The sequence below is a fragment of the Eumetopias jubatus genome, unplaced genomic scaffold (genome assembly GCF_037043125.1).
Source record: "Eumetopias jubatus isolate StellerSeaLion01/CBP00866 unplaced genomic scaffold, mEumJub1_p1.0 scaffold_3, whole genome shotgun sequence".
Lineage (NCBI taxonomy): Eukaryota > Metazoa > Chordata > Mammalia > Carnivora > Otariidae > Eumetopias > Eumetopias jubatus.
The window spans coordinates 24,517,560-24,538,314 of NW_028274809.1; the positions used below are offsets into that span (position 1 = coordinate 24,517,560).

The window sequence follows — 20,755 nt, forward strand, 5'->3', positions numbered from 1 at the left end:
AAATATAGAATCCTCAGATTCCTTAGAGTTCCACACCAGACCTTGACAGCATGAGCAGAACCACTGCCTGACCTGCAGCCAGACCTCTCTTAGACCTACCTCTGGTTCTGTCCAGTACCAAAAGGGGCCTCATGCCCACATATGTAGACGCTCCAGCCTACACATTCTAGACCCCACACATAGCACATAAAGAGTAGTGTGTTGGCCACTCCTCAGGCCTAAGTGTGTGAATACCAGCAGTACAAATTGGTACTCAGGAGGATAGACCCTTTGATGAGGACTGTGCTAACCCTTGATGCAAGCTCAGTGCCATTTGGGCAAGGAATTCTGGGGTCCTGGGTATCCAGGGTATGGTCTAGGGAGTAATCTCCAGATAGGCACATTCCCTTGGCTATATACATTCCTCATTCCATGAGGAGCAAAAAACTCTGTAAACATGGGGCCCAGTGCAAGAATCCAACTTGCCTTGATCTGTGGGCAGGCATTAAAAATCTTGGTGTTCTTCCAGGTTCTATTTTTGACCTTCTCTTCTTCACACTTTACCTATGCCTGGGTTATATCTTCTATTCTTGTGGCTTCAGAAGTCACTTTCTATCAACTGATGACTTAGATATCTACATCTCAAGTAGAGGTCTCTCTCCAAAATTTGAGACTATATATTGGTAGTTACTGGACCATGACTATTACTCAGCCTTTCCCAACGTGAACTCATCTTCTCTATCTCATTGCCATCCACTAAGTTTCCTAGGCCAGAAACTTGGGCTCCATGTTTAATTTCTTTCTCTTACTCATGTTCTATGTCACCATGTCTATAATCACCAAGCCCTAGAAACTATATTTTCTAAATTTCTCTCCGTCCCATCCAATTTTCTCCATTTCCACTGCCACTGTACTAATTCAGGCCACCATGATCTTTATGGCAATAACTTCCTCAACCATATCAATAAATACCTAATCAAGTCACTTCCCTGTTTAATCCTTTTAATCCTTATTGCCCATGGGATAAAATTCCAATTCCTTAGCTGTTGAATGAGCCCTTTTATTATCTTTTCCATCTTTCTCATCTATTTCCACTCTCAGCTATATAGTGAAATGTAAGTAACCCCTTGAACAAGTCATGCCGTCTTGCCTCCGAGCCTTCCAGGCTCCACCCCCACATTCCTTTACTTAGCTAGTATTTGTCATCACATATCCCTGATGCCATTTTCTTCAAGAAGTCTTCTTTTACTCCCCTAATTATATATTCCTTTTATTTGACCTCATAGCATATATCACACTGTATTAATAATGATCCCTAAATTGCTTTTGGGGATTTGTTTGTCTAGCTCAACTTTTAAACTCTTAATATTGTGATAAATTGAATGCCATGAGATAAGGTCTCATCATTTTTTTCTTCATTACTCTGATCATTACCCTGATCTCACTTTGGGGACCTCTCTTCAAATCTGAAATTAATACTAGCTATCCAAAAGTGCTTTTCCAGAATGCAGTTCTGGGGATCAACATTTTTTCATCAACATTACAAATTAGGCATCCATCTATAACAACATACTAAACATTTATAAGAAGTCCACATATATTTTTAAGAAGTCTTTATCTGTGAGATTTACCTATCAAAGTAACCAGGCAATTAGTAGGAGACCGCATTTAGTGACAGAATTTTAAAAAGATAAAATATGCTGTCCAAAGCTGGCAATATTTAAAGGAGAAAAATTAAAATTACTTCTCCTACTTTATGCACAGAACTCTTTCATGGCTAATCTTGAAGTAAAATATAAATTTGTTGAAGTAAATATTAAAGGGAAAACTACAAAAATCCTTCAATCAAGATAAAGTATAGAAAATTAACAATGGATGTACATACCAGCACCATTGCCCATATGTCTGAATAAGGAAGGGGTGGTGTAAAAATGATTAATTCTCCATTTCAAGAAGCAAAACAACAAAACATAGTATTTTCCAAGTTTATAAATAAACTACTTTTGGAAATGACTCCTATATTTAAACAGTCCTAAATTTCATTCAGTTTATCAAACAATACAACCTTTTTTTTTTTTTTTTTGACAGAGAGAGAGAACGCAAACACAAGCGGTGGGGAGGGGGCCAAGGGAGAGGGAGAGAGAGAATCTTAAGCAGGCTCCATGCCCAGCACAGAGCCCGACCTGGGACTCCATCTCATGACCCTGAGATCAGGACTTGAGCCGAAATCAAGAGTCAGACTCTCAACCGACTGAGCCACCCAGACACCCCCAAACAATACATCTTTTAATGGTATTTTAATGGTGATTTTTTTTAATTCTCCAGGGTGACATATACAGGCTTTATAATTTTTTTTCTAATATAGCCATTAAATCAACCAAATTAACCCTATATAACAGTGAGGTGACAGAGGTTATAAGCAGATCACTCTCACTTTTGTGATCTTTGTGGCTTGGTCACTGATGTCTAAAATATGCAAAATAGGCATAGTTTCTGACTTATTTTCACCTGGTATTTCTTCTTTTGCCTATAGTCGCTGAGCTGTAGACAAGTGGAAATTTTATTGAGAATGAAAATAATACAGTCAATCATACCTTTCAGCCTAGATGCATTTTCATGATGGCATTAAAACAAGTGCAAATGGCTTGTGAAATTCTTATTACTAATCCTCTTTGCAGGTTGAGAGTATTTGTGAGTCTCAGCAGAATTAAAGAGCCCAAATGCTTGATCTAAAAAATAAGATTATCATATTATAGAAAATGGAGACGATTAACTTTGTACATTTATATTTTAATCCAATCACTAATTTTGTTGTATTTTGTTTTACTTTTCTCGCCGTCCTCCTTTCAGGGGAAAAGCTCATGCGATTCAGCTACCCAGACATTCACTTTGATATGAACTTAACATATGAGAAGGAGGCTGAGCTAATGCAGTCTCATATGATGGACCAAGCCATCAACAATGCAATCACCTACCTTGGAGCTGAGGCCCTTCACCCACTGATGCAGCACCCGCCAAGCACAATCGCTGAGGTGGCCCCAGTTATAAGCTCAGCTTATTCTCAGGTCTATCATCCAAACAGGATAGAAAGACCCATTAGCAGGGAAACCTCCGATAGTCATGAAAACAACATGGATGGTCCTCTCTCTCTCATCAGACCAAAGAGTCGACCCCAGGAAAGAGAGGCCTCACCCAGCAATAGCTGCCTAGATTCTACTGACTCAGAAAGCAGCCACGATGACCACCAGTCCTACCAAGGAAACCCTGCCTTAAATCCCAAGAGGAAACAAAGCCCAGCTTACATGAAGGAGGATGTCAAGGCTTTGGATACCACCAAGGCTCCTAAGGGCTCTCTGAAGGACATCTACAAGGTCTTCAATGGAGAAGGAGAACAGATTAGGGCCTTCAAATGTGAGCACTGCCGAGTCCTTTTCCTAGACCATGTCATGTACACCATTCACATGGGTTGCCATGGCTACCGGGACCCACTGGAATGCAACATCTGTGGCTACAGAAGCCAGGACCGTTACGAGTTTTCATCACACATTGTTCGAGGGGAGCACACATTCCACTAGGCCTTTTCATTCCAAAGGGGACCCCTATGAAGTAACGAACTGCACATGAAGAAATACTGCACTTACAATCCCACCTTCCCTCAGATGTTGACATACCTTTTTTTGTTGTTTAATATTATTACTGTCATTAATTCTTATTTCGTGGACGCAGTGTCATTTGCCTGCCTAATTACAATAAGGAAGAAACAGAAGAGAGAAGGGACAAGGGATATTGTTTCTTGATAACTTGGCTTGTTTATTTTGTGGGAATTTAAGAGCAGTTCCATTTCTGCCACGCATAAATATAAGGTATATCATGCTTTGAAAAAAAATCACTTGATTCATATAGATTCACCTGAGAGATTCTAATTTGCCACTGATGTTCAGGATTATGATTGAAGGCAGGAAAGTTTAGAGTTTTCTGGGTAGAACTTTCTCAGTTTAAAGTGGTATAAGTAATTTTACTCTTCAAGGAAGAATTTTGTTTCAAAATATAAACTGTTTTTTTTTCCCCCTCTAGAGATCATGGTACACAAACACATTGTTATTTTCAGAGATAAACTCCTTGGATGAGTTGTTGTGGGTTCTATGTTTACTTCCCCAATGGAATTTATAATACGGTATGTTATACACTGTACCATATAGCAAAACTTTTGAACACACAGGTAGTTAAGGATACCTACAATACATCTGAGGTCCTATGATCTTATTTTTCTAAACTTAAGCACTGTTTTCCATAGTTTTGATGACTGGCATTTTATAGACACCCTGGCAGCCTTACTTTTAACACCTTTAATGAATAGTATTTTTATCTAGTTTTCAGAATAACATATGGTCTAAGAGTGGCTAAAAGGCAGTTAGTAGTTTCCAGAAAGGACCTCTACTTTTCATAAATTTGGGAAGTTTTCTTTTAAAGTTATAATGTGATGGCAGCACAGTATGCGTATTTGTTTCTAAAAGTATGCTTACGATTGTCACTTTATCAGCATTTAATCAGTGTTAACCAGTCAGCAGAAAAATATAATTAGGCTAACAGTGGGGTTGGGGGGGGACCCACTCAGCAATCCCTTTTCTAGTATGTCTCTTTTCACTGGTTTTTTCAAGCTGTGACCACCCAGTGTTCTATCTATAGTCCATTATCTTTTACTATTTGAGTGGGAGATCATAAAAATCTTGCTATAGGTTTTTGCTTTCCAAATCTCAAAGCAATTACTAATGCCACCTGAATGTGGTAACTTGAACCCCATAAGGTTATGGAACTAGGGCTATTTATTCTAGTATTCCTTCAGTAATAATAGTTACCACTTTTGGTGCATGGAAAAGGGAACTTCTTTGTAACTTGTACATTAGACTACAGATAAACAAAAAACAAAGCTTATTTTTACCCTTCTTGGAGTCTAGAATGTAACCTAACCTCCAAGTGAAAGTCACCATGTCCTGCACATTTTTCTGTCTTGAAAACATTCAACTATTTATAAGTCCTTGTCAGAAATGGATCTCAATCCCTTAGTAAAAATTTTCTCTTCTTTTAATCCTTGCATATGTTGCCATTTTTCATGTGCAAATTTTTTATTTCGTTTATAAGGGTGCTATTTTTTCTCTGCAGTCCAACAGCATTAAAGGGGAACCAGATGAGATCAAGTCATTTGGGGGGGCGGGGAGACACACTTGGATGCGGAACATGCTGCTTGTGTTGAGGGAGGACAGTCCTGTCCGTGACTGGAATATCTAATAGCCATTTTTGAATACTGGTTCAGTTAAGCAGTAACTGATAACTGCTCTAAAAAAAAAATCATTAAATAGGATGCTGAAACTATGTTTCTTAATACAGATGCTGTGAGAACTAGCAAGATTAGAGACGTATGGACAGAGAAGCAAACCTGGCCCCAATACTGCTCTTTACTCATTTTCTTATTTATCATCTGCTGATTTAAGTGACTTCTAAGCACTAACACAGCTTAGAGCTAGGCAAAAAAGATTATAACTCAGCTCTCCTTTACTGGCCCCTCTTGTAATTATTTTTGGAGAAATGTCCAAACTGTTCCTTTAAATCAAAGAGAATGCACCAAAACAGAGACATGAAATATTTTAAATAGCATGTCAACTGTCTTTCTCCCCGCCCCCCCGCTGCATGCTTTGGTACATTGTGAACATACAATATGTCCAAAAGTAAAGCATGTTTTTGAGACTCCCTTACTGCCCCTACCCTAACCACTCAAGAAAATTGGAATTTCATATATTTTTTTTTCCTTTTTGGAGGAAGGTAAATAAAAGTTACTGATTTTGTGTCTTACTGCAATTTAAGGAAGCATTTGGATGGCAGATAATATGTTCATCACTTTGACTGTGTGTGGATCTCTGCTGGCATCATCTAGGAATTTTTTTCAGTGTATGAACAATCATGTACCTAACTGCCCTGGGATGAAGCTGAATTTTAGGTGGACCTAAAGAGTTGTATAGTACCCCCCTGAAGACAGTACTAATGTATACTCTGTTTCTCATTTCATCTCTTTGGAAATCTCTTTTATGGAAGGGACTGAATATTTGTGAGAGTGTATTTGCTACAAGTGTATACTTGTATTTTCTTAGTTTCACTATATGAGGAACAGAAAGAGGTAAAGATGTCTCAGGGTGTGGCAGGGACAAATGAGGACGAGGTCAATTCAAATGTGCAGGTTAGAAAGAATTTTTGTGGGCACAGTGCTTTCTGGGAAACTCTGAATGGCTATATTTGCATGCCTCCTTCTTCACAAAAGGAAATATGCAAGTTGTTAGGGCCTAAAAATAAATATGAGAGTCAGACACCAAATAAATCAAGTTTTACATAACATTATATGCCCAGTTTATTTAGGTGAGATTTCACATTACAGAGTACTTGAGGGGCATGAAAATGGGTTAGCCTCTCTTTTCTAGTTTGGCAAAAATTCAGAAATTCATCACATTGCTTTGCCCTAATTTTGCCCAGAAATTTATCTCCAGCTCCCGTTGGAGATGTGTGCTGCCTCTCCCTAATAGTGGTCAATCACTTTTAAAAAGCCATTCTAATATGGCTTTTTAGAACAGTGAAAATGACCAATAAGCAGATTGGAAGAAATTTCAAGTTGTTAAAACATTCCGTTGAGAATTTTCTGGTGGGACAAAATGAGAAAATGAGAGACCGGGATTTAGATTTGGCTACAAAGTAGGGAATGTCTTTCCTAGAAACGTACAAGCAATTGTAGGTGTGCAACAGTGTATGTCTGTACACACCTACACACTCTTAAAGAAAAGTCATGACAAGGAGCAATTAGTGACCACATGTATTGCAATAGCACATAAAGAGTTAAAATTATAATTAACGCCTGAGCAATTTAGGAAATTTACCTGATTGTATTAACAAATATTAAAGAAGTTATTAGTGTGTCTTTAGGACTAGTTCAACTATTAAACCTTGGGTCTTTACAATCTATTTCCAGAAAAAATCAAAACAAACAAAAAGATCTTTAAGCTGTTTTGGTATAAATTCCAAAGTGAAAGAAACACAAATAACTTTTAAATAGGAAGATACAGAAAAGAAAAATGATTACCTTTTACTTGTTGGCAAATGGAGAAAGACGAATATTTTAGTGAGCTTGATGTTGTTTTTATTTAGTTATTGTGTATCGGTTCTACACCTCACAAAACTATGAAGTCTTTATATGTTATAAAGGTTTGACAAAATATACATTAGTGAAGGCATCTAGATGAAAATCATGTTTTATTCTCCAAATGTTATTTCATCCTGTCTCCAAAATGATTCCGTAAAGTAGAAAAAGAACAGAAAAGACTGCAAAAATATAAACAAAAATCTGCATGCCCCTAGTTTCAAGACAGAATTTAGATTATAAGAGGTACTGGCTACATTGTTGTTTTTTTACTTTGAAATGTTCATTTTACAAAAAGGGATATGTTACATATGTGGTCATCTTTAGTTACATTTTATATATTATTTTAGTAAGTACTATATGCAATTATCAAAAAAAAAAAAAATCCCCAAACGCAAAAGAAAGAGTAGGGGTGAAATTGAAGTTTGTATATATGAGAGTTATCTTAGAAATGTTTTTAAACCTCCAGTTTCTGCAAAATAATTAAAATATACAGTAACTGGTATCTTAAGATCCTGAATTTAACGTATTAAATACTTATAAAATTTCTTTATATTGGTGCCTTTTTAAAATGCATTGAGAGAGTGTTGGTTAGCTACTGTAGCTCTACAAACACTTTTATTATGTATTTTTAAAAACCACTTAAATTTGAGTACTATATAATACATCTTCGTGTTCTTAGGGCAAAATTGTTAGAGGAATTTCCAATACAGAGAATTTCAGCTCATCTGTTTAAAGTAAAAGGAAACTTTGAAACCAGTTTTTAATCTTATTAGTTTGATAGTATTTCTGAATACCATTACAAGATCACGTAGGTAAAATATGGCATAGAGGGAAATTTCAGCTGTGAATTGCATTATGGTATGTGTTTTTGTTTTGTTTTTAAGGAAGAATAAGTTCTAGTATCACACAAGGCTTTATTAGTGAAATTTTTGGTCAATAAAATACAGTATTGTTTTGGAATTTACAGACTAGTGTTGTACTAGTCTGAGAACCACTGTCTCCTAATCTGTTAATGTTTTATGGAATAATGTAAAGAAGCAGGTAATTAATTCTCCTTGAACAAAACAAAACTGAACAGTCATATCACATTGCTATTCTCCAAAGCATAATCTCAAATGGTTTCCTACCATGATTGTGTATTACTTGCAATAGATGTGTTAGGATATGACAGCTTTTAAAAAACAAAAACAAAAACAAAAAAAACAAGCTGCTTATTATACAAAGCAAATGTCATATGACCAAGAAGCTGTGATATGCTAGTGTTTCTTTTTATCATAGTATATTACTAGGCCAAATAATGACACCTTGAATATTTTTACATTTATTGCAGAAACCTAAAATTTTGGGATTTCCATAAGGTTTTTATGTAACATTATATTTGTAGCTTTTTAGTTTTCTCTTGCTGTACTGTAAGTCTATGGATATTTTTCACATGCACTCTTAGAAATAAGTTCCTAATTCTGTTTATGGGGTTTTTCTCCCATAACATTGCATTTGTATATTTTCTGTATAAATTTGTTGTGAATTAACCTTTACCCCATACAAAGAGTGGTACGTGAATGACTAGTTTTCTAAGATGTCCTTTTTATTGTGAATAAAATATAAAATTTAGAGGCCCTCTGCTAAGCCACATAAAATACAACATATAACTTCATAAAGGTACAGATAAGCCAGTTTGCAGTTAATTGGGCCCTTCAAATTACCTCAAGTGACACACAGTAAGAAAAGCTTCTCAAACGGGTGCAGGTCACTGAATCCCCTACTATGCACTTATCAGGATTCTACTTAATTTACTGGAAATGGATTTTTAAAAAATGAATACACTGTAACAAGGGAAGGACTCTGGGTTTGGGTTCTTGTTGTTTTATTATTTTGTGTGTGTTTTTTTAAGTAGTTCAATTTCTGAAACTGTGATAAAACATTTTGACTGTCAAGCACGCTCAGATTTTGAACATAAATCACTTCCCCTTCTGTGTAACGAAGTTCTTTGTTAGCTCTTAAGTTTTGTCTCTTCCCTCACCCCCTTTGCTCCCCTGTCTGTGTCATCCCCGGCCTCTGGACAGCTCTGCCTCTCCTTCCCCCACTAGTGTGACGATTAGGTCAACTCTTCCGATTCATCAGTCTCTTAAGTCTTAACATTTTTTGTGTGATTTTTGTTGGCTGTATAATTTACTGACATATTTTTATACTCAAGTGTAGTTTTATATTAAAAAGAGAAGTAGTTGGATTAAACATAGTAAGGTATATAACCCTTGTGCTACTTTCACTTTCAAATGTTGGGTACCTAAAGTAGGACTTCAGAGATTATGTCATCATAATATGGTATGTTTGCCTTCCTTTTTAGTTGGGTTTGTGTTCTGATTTGGTTTTCCTTCTAAAATGTATGAGAGATTAAACGATTCTTTGCAAGAATTTAGAAAGATGTTAAAAGTCTAAAGCAAAAAGTCTTAACTGTCTCCCAGTTGGGAGAAAATGCTTTAACATTACTATAATAATATTCCAGGTTTGGAGGGGGCTCTCCAGGCTTCATATCTGCTCTTAATAGTTGAATCTTTTAGACCATGTGTTATTTGCAATCCCAGAATGATTGCTTCTGCTATTTAGTTCAAAAGATATTTTTCTGTTCTTTCTGTACAAGTGCAATACTTTCCTTGAAGTCTTAAAAACTATGGTTATTTTTTTTTTAACTGACCTATTCTTTCTTTAGTTAATGACAAAAAGAAACCCTTGAAAATCATGGTATGTTAGTTAAAGGACACAACAGGCAAAGAAAAAATACTCCATAGTCAAAAGATTAGAGAATGTTGAAAACACTAGTCTAATCTTATGGTATCTATATTTAGGCTAAATTTTCACTGGAATTGGTAATCTTTTGCCTGGGAAATGTGTCCTAAAGTTGAAAAAGTTGCAGTTCTTAAAGACTGAATTTTCTTCTTACCCTTGCCCAGTGTTTTAAATATTTTTTATTTCATTTTCCTTCTTTTGGAAATGAACTTTAAAATAAAAGCAAAGCACTTAGCTCAATTTTAAACACCTATCACCTACTGAAGACAATTTTTAAGAAATATTTGGAGCACTGTTTTCATACAAATTTAAGTAAGTATTTTTCGTATCATACATATTTATATGTAGAATGCTGGTTTTCTTTTTTTATACCTGTGTCCCTGTAGTAAAACTGCTGTAATGTAAATACATGTTTTGTTAAAAGATAACATTTCTTTGGCATTTCTTTTAAAGGCAGTTACTGCATTTGTATAGTATGTGTCTTGGCCATTTTAGATTTTTTTCTTTAACAATACCAAAGGTAATTAGACTACTTTAAAAACTAATTGCTTGACAGTTTCTAGGATATTTTGAGTTTTAGAAGCAAAAGAAATAAAATAGGTCAAACCAGTAAACCTCATTTTTTTTCAAACTAATAATTTGGGAAAATAAAAACTGTTTAAAAAAAGAAATATATATAAATATATATGTAAAATTAAAATTCCAGACCTTGTATGTCAGGTTTGCTCAGTGTAATGTAGTTTTTTTAAGGCTCAAATACAATACCTCAGAAAATGAGGTTTACTATGGAAATACTGAAACAGTCTTTGTAGCTGTGTGACGAGTCACTCTGCTATATTACCAATTTGGAGACCTCTGCTAAACAGTTTTATCACTGCAGACTAAAATGTGGGACTTGTATTTTCTTTGTTTTTAATGTACACACGTACATGCTCTGTGCATGTATGTGGGTACCATGTATACGTGTATGAGTGTTGTATATGCATGTGTGAGTGTGTGTGTGTGTGGACAACTAAAGAAGCTGCAGAAACTTTGTAATACTTTGTGAAAAGGATTATATTATAAAGGTTTGTACTGTCTGAGTGCACAGCTACTGGAATAAATTTAGGGAATCTCAGGAACAAGCATATAATTTGTCCAAGATTTATTTCTTCTCAGAAGTGTAAGTGCAGTTTTTAATTCTGTATATTATTTAATATTTTACCAATAAAATAAACTTCTGACATAAAAAGTTTGCTATAAAAGCTTTCTGGTGAGAATTCTGTACACAAACACATCTTCCAAGTACAGAAGATTAAACTTGAATAATATCAGGCTTAAGTTACTGTCCTTGTGTATACATGTCACACTGCTTGACCCAGAGATATGGGTGCACTGGAGATCAGGAATCTCCATCTTTACTATGTAGTCCCTCAGAGCAGAGTACAAAGTAGTCCATGACTTGTTAAGGATGGCATCTCTTTACTCTTCCAACAGTTTTCATATATATCTTATTTTACCCTTAAATCTAAGAGGTATGTATGTCAGAGCCTATCCTCTATATATTTATAGAAGAAACCTAAGGGCGGAAAGTTGTTGCTCCAAAGTACACAGTAAATTATGCAAGGAATTCAACAAATGGTTCAATAACCATATTGGAAAACAGCATTTCTTAGGAGTCAGACCAAGATTAAAGAAGGATTAAGTCAGAGACATGGTTCAATCACACTGGCAAAAATGTAGATGTCTGTTCTGCTTTATGTTACACTATCACTATATGAATCATACACTTCTCAGATTTTATAAATGCAGCTTATGTTTTTCCATGAGAAGTTTGTTCTGTTACCAGTGTCTTCATAACCAGAAATGTAAAAGAACATATATGACTGCTCATTTACCTTTAGCTATGTGCTTATCCTCCATGCCAATTTCAAGCCCACCATCACATCTGAATTACTAGAATTTTTCTTCATCAGTAAGCATTTATAAATTTTTGTGGATTTCCCAATAATTTCACATAGAATGAAAAGAACTACACATTCAATGACATTTTACTTCCTTGACTGTCTTTTAATTCAAAATACCTAACTCATAGGGGAAAAGACAAACAAAAGAAGTAGCGAGACAAAAAGAAGAAAAAAAAATGAGCCTAACAAATTACTGTCTAGTATTACATTATGAAGAATTCCTTGAAGATCAACAATATTTATCAAGTTCATGTGTTTATAATGTTGACAAGAGCAAAATGAAAAAGACTTTTTAAAAAGATGCCATATGTTTTTGATTTTTCTGTTGCAGTAGGGTCAGAGAAATTATAAATATTTTAATTCTCGATATGATTTTAAGATTTTATCAATATGCTCAAGACAAAGGGCTGTCTTTAGGGTATGAGCCACCTGGTAAAGGAAGTTCCTTTTAGCATTTTGGCAACTCTACATCTTGCTCTTAGTGGCTCTAAGAAGCACCCATTAAACTGCTAGCAATACCTCATGTTTTATTAATAGCCCCACTAAAAGTTCCCATTATGATTTGAACCTCTCACTAGAGGTACCAATGAGGATAACAACTGCTGAAATTGAATTTTGCTGCTTTTCTTCCATTTGGCACAAAACTTGAGGGAAGTGCTTCCCTAAACTAGCCTAACAGGCAGATGGGAGAAATTGATAAAGTGATAAAGTATCCATAATCCCGCAGAAAAAAATGGGTAAAACAAGGGGGTGGGGGGGTGGGGAAGAGATCCTGGAAAATAAAAACATAATCGTCTGAGAAAAAGCAAGGTTAACTTTTTTTTTTTTTTTTTGGTCCCTACTGTTGCTCTATAATCCTAGAATGTCTTAGATCAAACCAGCTGCTTCTAACTTGGAATTTTGTCAGGCACAGGAAAAGTGCCTCAAAACAGTAAAAGTGGAAACTGCCCATATTGTTGTTGAGTTGTTTGTTCTAGAAACCTTTAAAAGAGCTGTATGAACCTGATCCTCTGACCGACTGGAACATATGCAAAGAAGCAAGATTTTTGGAAGAACCAGAGGTATTAAGGAAATACGGTAAGGGTACTGAATTGGGTAAGCCTATGAATGAAGTGGCAGGAATCACTTGTCATTTTACCTCAACTGATGGAGAGTGCAAGCAGAGTTAGCAGTCTCCATGGGGAGTGCTTCATGAACTCCATTGATGAGGAAGTAGAAGACTGTAAAGGGAATGGGAATAAAGTCCGTATTATATTCATGCGCTGGGCCTACCACATATTGGTTTGGGTTTGGTGGATATAAAATCTTAAAAGACTATGGCCAACACAACTTTTATAAATGATGAAGTTTCCAACTCTAACATCCCCCATTCAAAGAAGAGATGGGGGACCTAGGGCGTTTGGCTTTTAGAGCAGTAAAATTGGATGTACATCTTGGAAGTGGAGTGTGCTAGGCCAGGGAGTGTCCTTTTCTTCCTCCTGCCACCCCACTTATTTTCCTGTTTTGTTTTTTTTTTATGTAATTCATCTACATTTCTTTCTATCTCCTTTCTCATGCTCATCATCTGTGTCCACAATCTTTTCTGTTGTTCCCCTCTTTTCTGCATAACATGTGGTACCATTTGCTATCTGTTCTTCATCCTGTCATAATTCTGATTAATGTGAAATACAGCGTCTTTCAATACAAGTAATTTAATGCAACCAGAACATATATGAGTTTAAACTATGACCTTCTCCACAAGTACTTTGCAAATTAGTGCAATTGTTACTGACTTTATCTAATTCACTCTCAAAATTCTCGTGGAAAATGTAGGGTATCTGATACTTCATGTTATTGATAGGAAACAAGTTCAGGGTGGTTGTGATTTTGCTCATAAAAACCCCAAGCAAGCGAAAAAGCTAAAATAGATTCTAATTCCAGATATACTTAGCCCAGTATTTTATTTTCTAAACAAATTTATTCAACATTTGATTGGCAAGCCCCATTAACAAAGGGGGCAAGCAAGTCTATAGTATGAATGTTTGTGTCCCCCTCAAAATGTATTATGTAGAAATCTTAATGACAATTTGATCATATTAGGAGGTGGGGGGGGTCTTTGGTAGGTGATTAAGTTATGAGGGTGGAACCCCCATGAATCGGATTAATGCTTTTTTAAAAGAGACCCCACCGAGCTCCCTAGTTCCTTCCATCATATGGAGATGCAGTGAGAAGTCACCATTTATGAACTGGGAAGAGGGCCTTCACCAGAATGTGTCCATGCTGGCACCTTGATCTTGGACTTCCAGCCTCCCAGGACTGTGAGAAATAAATTTCTTATTTTTAAGCTACACTTTTGTGGCCTTTTGTTCTAGCAGCCCAATAGGACCAAGGCAGCAAATATTACGAAGTAGCAGATAAAAAAAATATTGTTTCAGCAGACATACCTTATAAGTAACATTTCGTTTACTCTAATTTTTTTTACTTAAAGATTCCATTTATTTATTCATAAAGACAGAGAGAGAGAGAGAGGCAGAGGGAGAAGCAGGCTCCCAAGGAGCAGGGAGCCCGATGCGTGACTCGATCCCAGGATCCTGGGATCATGACCCAAGCTGAAGGCAGACGCTTAACCATCTGAGCCACCCAGGCGCCCTACTCTAATTTTTAAACAGAAGGATCCCAAATGAACTCAGAGCATCAGAAAGGCTGAGAAAAATAGCATTAAGTAGAAGGGCAACAATAACCTGAAATTGAGTTTTTTTCTGCAGATATTTTAAAAATGGATAAATTATCCCTAACTTGGTCTCCTAAAGACTACTTTTATACTTACATGTGGGTTTGTGATTATTTACCAAATTCCTTCATCACTGATGTAATTTTTTGCCCATTTCTAAAACACTATCTATATCCCCATATTCATTTCCTTTCCTTATTGTAGAATGTAATTTCTGGTATTTACACTTTGTTTTCCAATGACTTCCTATGTAAAAACCTTAAGTCATCATGAACAATATGAAGTTATCAATACTGGAAGCTCTGGCCATGATATCCAAGTGTTTGCACTGATGAGCTATCATTTTATTATATCTTCCAAATTCAGTGAGCTGCCTAGACATTATACTACTCTGCTTAGGTGCTAAAACCTACTTATCAACTCACCTCTTTACTGTTAATTCTGTAGCATAGAGCATTTCCAAGATTCCCTCCTAATCTCAACTCTATCCATAGTGAAGTGAGTGATACATTTGTAATAAAATCCAACCTCATGTTGTCTACCCTCAGGAATAAAACATGTACAACCCCTTGGAATTTCTTGGCTTTGACCTGACAAGTTTTTCCAGTCTTCAGGGATGGTTGCTGTAGTTACACCTACCATCATGTTCTCCTTGTTTGACTTCCACAATTTAAGTAAGTAACCTGATATTTTGACCTTCAAACAGTCTATTCCTTGTCTCCTCACCCCCCTTCACTGTTTTATTTCTATCAGATTGTAACATGCATATATATTATTATCATTTGATAACATTCAAGGGAGAAAAACTGGGACAGCAAATGACTCATGTTTTTCCAAAATCTTAGCCAAACTACCTTGTAGACATACTAACAAATGGTACTTTGGCTATGCCATAACACTGATATATTTTCCAACCTAAGCGTGTAAGCCCGGAGTCTTCTGCTTTCTTTAATGTTTTGACAAAACTGATTATAGCTAAGAATGTGATCACTTGATCACATAATGACTATGAGAAAAACTGCTTCATGCATGGGTAAAGGGAGAAATGGCATTTTATTTGCAAGATCTCAAGTACCTTTCTTGGGTCTCTGAGATATGAAGTGGGATGTTGCCTAATTCTTGTGAGATAAACATGTGCTCTGTGGTGTTATATCTCTTCTTTGTTTTCAATAGAAACTCTTAAAGGGGACACATAATACCTATTTAAACTATAATATGCTGAGAAACAGTCTCTGCCTTAATTATAAAAATATGTTTGGCTTAAAAATGTTTTTTATTAAACATCATCTTGAGAGACATATTCAATATGGTGTCTCTCAGCTTTAATAAAATGTTCATTTGTGCTAATTTACTTTGAATTCTTCTTAGAGCAATTTATCTTGGTTCAGAGTTTCTGAGCTATAAAAAAATTAACACTAAAGAGTTTGGGTTAGTAACTACAGTATATTTGAGTTAGTTATGTTATACTCGTGTTTCTGACTCAGAAAACATGTCCCAATTAGCCCAGTTCAGGAAAAGAAGGTAACAGAACAGAAAGGAAGGGAAAGGAAGGGAAAGGAAAAGAAGGAAGGAAGAGAAAAGAAAAAAAGGAAAAGAAAGAAAAGAAGGAAGGAAAGAAAGAAAAAAGGAAAAAAAAAGGAAAAAACCTCCAAAAATGATCAAGATAATGAAGGATATGTGTTTTATGATCATGTGGCTCATATTAATATCAGTAAGCCTTGCCAGCTACATTTTTAATGTGTATATAATTCAACTACAATTATTAGTCACCACATAGACATTTATAAGTAGCTTTTGGCAATTGCTAGTGTCCCATGGTAACCCAGCCCATCCAAGCATCACATATCAGTAATGGCGATCTATCAGCCTGCTATTGGACAAGTGTCACCTATAATAAACCAGCACAGAGTGAATGTACACCAATATAATTTATTCACTTGTTACATTTTAAAGATTTTATTTGAGAGAGAGAGAGAGAACGTTGTGGGGATGGGCGGGGGAGAAGGAGAGAGAAACTCAAGCAGACTTTGTGCTGAGTGAGGAGCCAAATGTGGGGGCTCAATCTCACAACCCTGAGATCACAACCTGAGCCTAAATGAAGAGTCAGCTGCTTAACTGCCAGCACCACCCAGGCACCCCTCACTTGTTATATTTTAAATGTGTAGATACTCTGGTTTCTGTTTATCTGCTATTTGCTTTTTAGTTCTCTGGAGCCTGAGTTATAAATAACCCTTGTATTTCTTAGAAGCAAAGACTTTTTCCCACTTTTCTTATTTTTAAGTAAGACTTACTTTTGCTCTTTTGAGACTGTGTAAATTACAAATGCAATAGTCTGGGAAGGGAAAAAAGCTTTAGCTTCTTAATTTGTTTTGGTCTATGAAATCTGAATTTATCCCTCTTGTCCAGCTATTATGGCAGAACTCCATAATAAAACTAATTTGGAGAAAGAAGGACAGCTACAGCGTTGACCATCTGAATGACAGTGAGAGTGAACGGCTTATCCCACCCCATTTATCAGTATGTACAAAAGCAGGCCTCATTTATATGGAGTAACACCTAATTCATGACACAGCAAGGCCTTTTAATATTTTACTTCAAGTAAAGGAAGCTTATATTTGGGTCTAAGTGTGAAAAATATCCTTGATTATTTTATTGAGTAACATTAAGAGTATTTAGAAGACACAGTTAAAGAATGTACACATTTTTAAACTTAAATTTAAACCTGATTCTGTCAAGGCGAAGGGAAAAAATTGTTATCATTTGAAAATGGAATATTTTTTTTTTCTTTTGAGGACCCTGAAGAAATTAATTAGTAAGTGATACTAAAAGAACATGTTTGGAGCAACATAGTCACATTTTCATTCAAGGGTTCTGGCCCAGGGAACATTATTTATTCTGGGATTCTTGACAAGGTCATTTTATGTCCTTGGAGTTCAAGGAAGTGTCTACAGAATTAGCCTATAGGATGAAACCGTAAGAGGTTAGAATGTGCAGGTGACTTAGTTTTCAGCATTAGAGTCTACATGGAAAGTTTGAGGCCATAAGCTCTCTCCCTTTCCTTTCTGTGCTCTTTCTGCATGATTGCTCCCTGTTAACAGTATTCACTAGTAAAGTCATCCAAAATTTAAGGGATTAGAATGTCTACTGCATGCTGCCATTTTGCTAAGTACTATAGGGAGTTCATCTATTCAGTACTTCAAATGTGCCAGACTGGGTGTTTAGGACATAATATTAAATAAGACACAGTCCCTGAATTCAAGGAAATTATCTTATGGTGAGAAAGAAAACAATTAGGAATAAAATATGGTAGTTATTACTACAAATGTGGAAGTAAAATTCTATGGAAACAAATGGAAGGAGAACCTGATTTACCCTTGGAATGAGAAAATGCATCTTGATAGAAGTGACATCTAAGCTGAGTCCAAAAGGATAAATGGAAGTAAATTTGAAGAAGACAAAGGTAGAGAGGGGACGATGGAGCATGTGTTCTACACATTAGGAAGACGTCTACAAAGTCCTAGAAGGGAAGGAGAGAGAGAGAGAGAGAAAGACAGCATAAATACATAGGGCAGAGGTTAAAGGAGAGTCAGAGACAATGAAAGAAAGAGAATAGATATGAATGATTACCTTTAGGGGACTGCAGAGTCTATATGGCTGGAGCATAGGATAAGAACAGGGATACAGCAGGTGATAAAATGAGATAAGTAGAGTCAGATATTAGGGCTTTGTTTTTCTAATGCGAGGAATTTGAATTTATACCAAGGGAAATAAGGACCAATAAACTCTATTGGAGAGTGACATGATTAGATCTACAAAATTGCTTGGGTTTCAATAGATTAGATGCGAGGGATGCCAGACTGGAAGTGGAAGCTATAGCAGTAAATCCTGGAAAAAGATAACAGTGGCTTGTGCTATGGGAGTGGTCTGGTTATGAAGAGATGTGGTTAGATTCCAAAGATGCTTGGGAGGTAGAATTTGCTAAACTGGTGATTGATTGTATGCACATAGTGAGGAAGAGGGACAAGTTAAGGATGATACCCTAGTTTCTGAGTCGGAAAAGCAGGTGTTTGGTGGTGCCATTTACTGATATCTAAATCACAGAGGGACAAACAGATCTGAGGAGTAGAAAAAGGAGAAACATATTGAACAGGTTAAGTGTGAAATGCTAGTATGACATCCAAATGGAGAGGTCTGATATGTATTAAAGGTACAGGGTTAATATCAGGAGGAAGATCTGAGCTTAAGTTTTTTTTTTTTTTTTGTAAGATATATTTATTTGAGAAAGAGAGAGAGAGAGAGCGGGGTGGGGGGGCAGAGGGAGAGGGGGAGAGAATCCCCAAAGAGACTCCCTGCTGAGTGTGGAGCCCCAATGTAGGGCTCAATATCAGGACCCCTGAGATCACGACCTGACCTGAAGCCAAGAGTCGGGTGCCCAACCAACTGAGCCACCCAAGCGCCCCTGAGCCTAAGTTTTTATAAACACCACTTGGATATAATATAGTGTGTATTTATATATCATATGCTTATTGAAGCCAGAGTTGATGAGATCATCTAGGAACAGTATACAGTAAGAAAGCAAATGATAAAGTCAAACTCAAGGGGTTAAATGTAAAGTATAGAAGATTTCTATCAAAGAATGTGCACAACAGTAGAAAGAATGAGACTTATTTAAAAATGACCATAGAGGAAAGATGTCACTGAGGGTCAAGACAAATCACCTGGGGGCTCATAGTGGAAGAAGGCTTGGGGGTCCAAGAATAGACTCATAGAAAAAGTAGTGTTCAAAACAGATTTTGAAAATTTTGTTGAAAAGTTTTCAGGAAGAAAATAAAATGTTAGGTCAAAATGATGTTACAGAGGAATTTTAAGGGACATGTATCTCAATTTTTCAATTCCTCTGAATTTGAATGTGTCTAGGAAAGAGAAACAAAGAGCAGAACCAGAAAGCCTAAACCTACACAAACATAGGCACTGCTTGACCAGAAAAGGTGTCCCCGTTAACCTCAGCTATGGGGGGCAGAGCTGAGGGAAGTCTGGTCGTGTGTCTCTTCTTTCATGAATATTTGAGCAGTTTGCCTTTCTTTGTGATCTATATAATGGACTGATATCTAAGATTATTAAGATCTGTGGCATAATAAATATAAAAGAGTAGGTATGTGTTTATATGTATTTCAATGTGCGATGTACTATTACCTTATTTTGATGTTATTGGAGATCATCCCAATTTAGAGAGACAGAAACTGAGGCCCTCATGCTGAAGTGACTGCATTTATACAAGCCTCTTTTCTTCACAGTGAGTGGGGACTGGGGTTTCATCATAGTCAAGTGATGGTCAAGGTCACAGTGAAGAGGCAGGATGTATAGGTGTGGAACAACCCTATGTCCAGACACAGCTTTTAGACATTTCTCTTACTTATGTAGGCTTCCCTGGGACCACTTTTTAACCACAACCTTATGGATCTGGTAACTTCCATGTCTTATAGTAAAATTAAGTTTTCTTATTTATTATCACACAGATTGTCAGTTGCCTACACAGATATAATTTAACTGGGTACATAAATATATTATGCCCAAGTAAATCTTTATTATTATTTTCACAGGCTATGTAAGGAGAATATTTCACAAATATAGGACATAGAAAGAATTTCAAATTATAATAAGTTGATCATTTAAAATCTATAATCCTAAGAGCATCTTCTATAGATCTTACAATAAAAGATTTCAAAATATTTTAAATATGTACATATTGTAAGAATTAGTAAAAAGTTTATTATGAGTGACATTTTGCCTGAAATAGAAAGATTATGACAGGACTTCTAAGTAAAATTAAACCCACTCATGAGTTTGTGATTATCATTATCTGCTGCAGGGACATGCAATAGATACGTAATATGTGCCACAAATACAAGCAACATATGTAAAGTTTTTCTAGTAGGCACATTTAAAAAATTAAAGTAAAATTAATTTTAATATATTTTATTTAATCCAGTACCTCTGAAATATAGTCTTTTCAACATGTAAACATATGAAAACCTAATGAGATATTTTATCTTCTTCGTTTTTCATAAAGTCTTTGAAATCCAGTTTATATTTTACATTTACAGGGCATCTCAGTTTGGATTAGCCACATATGCAAGGGCTCAATAGCAGCAGATC

At 35.9% G+C, this 20,755-nt stretch overlaps 1 protein-coding gene across 8 annotated transcripts in view; it reads left to right on the forward strand.

The window, feature by feature from the left end:
• The window catches only part of IKZF2 (IKAROS family zinc finger 2), a 150,003-nt gene extending 138,829 nt beyond the window's left edge, over nucleotides 1-11,174 (forward strand). For all 8 annotated transcript variants that reach the window (XM_028112145.2, XM_028112149.2, XM_028112147.2 and 5 more), the window contains one exon: nucleotides 2,830-11,174. In XM_028112145.2, the coding sequence (XP_027967946.1) occupies nucleotides 2,830-3,554 (725 nt within the window). In that variant the 3' untranslated portion in view covers nucleotides 3,555-11,174. The remainder of the gene's footprint in view (nucleotides 1-2,829) is intronic.
• The last annotated feature ends 9,581 nt before the right edge of the window (nucleotides 11,175-20,755 follow it).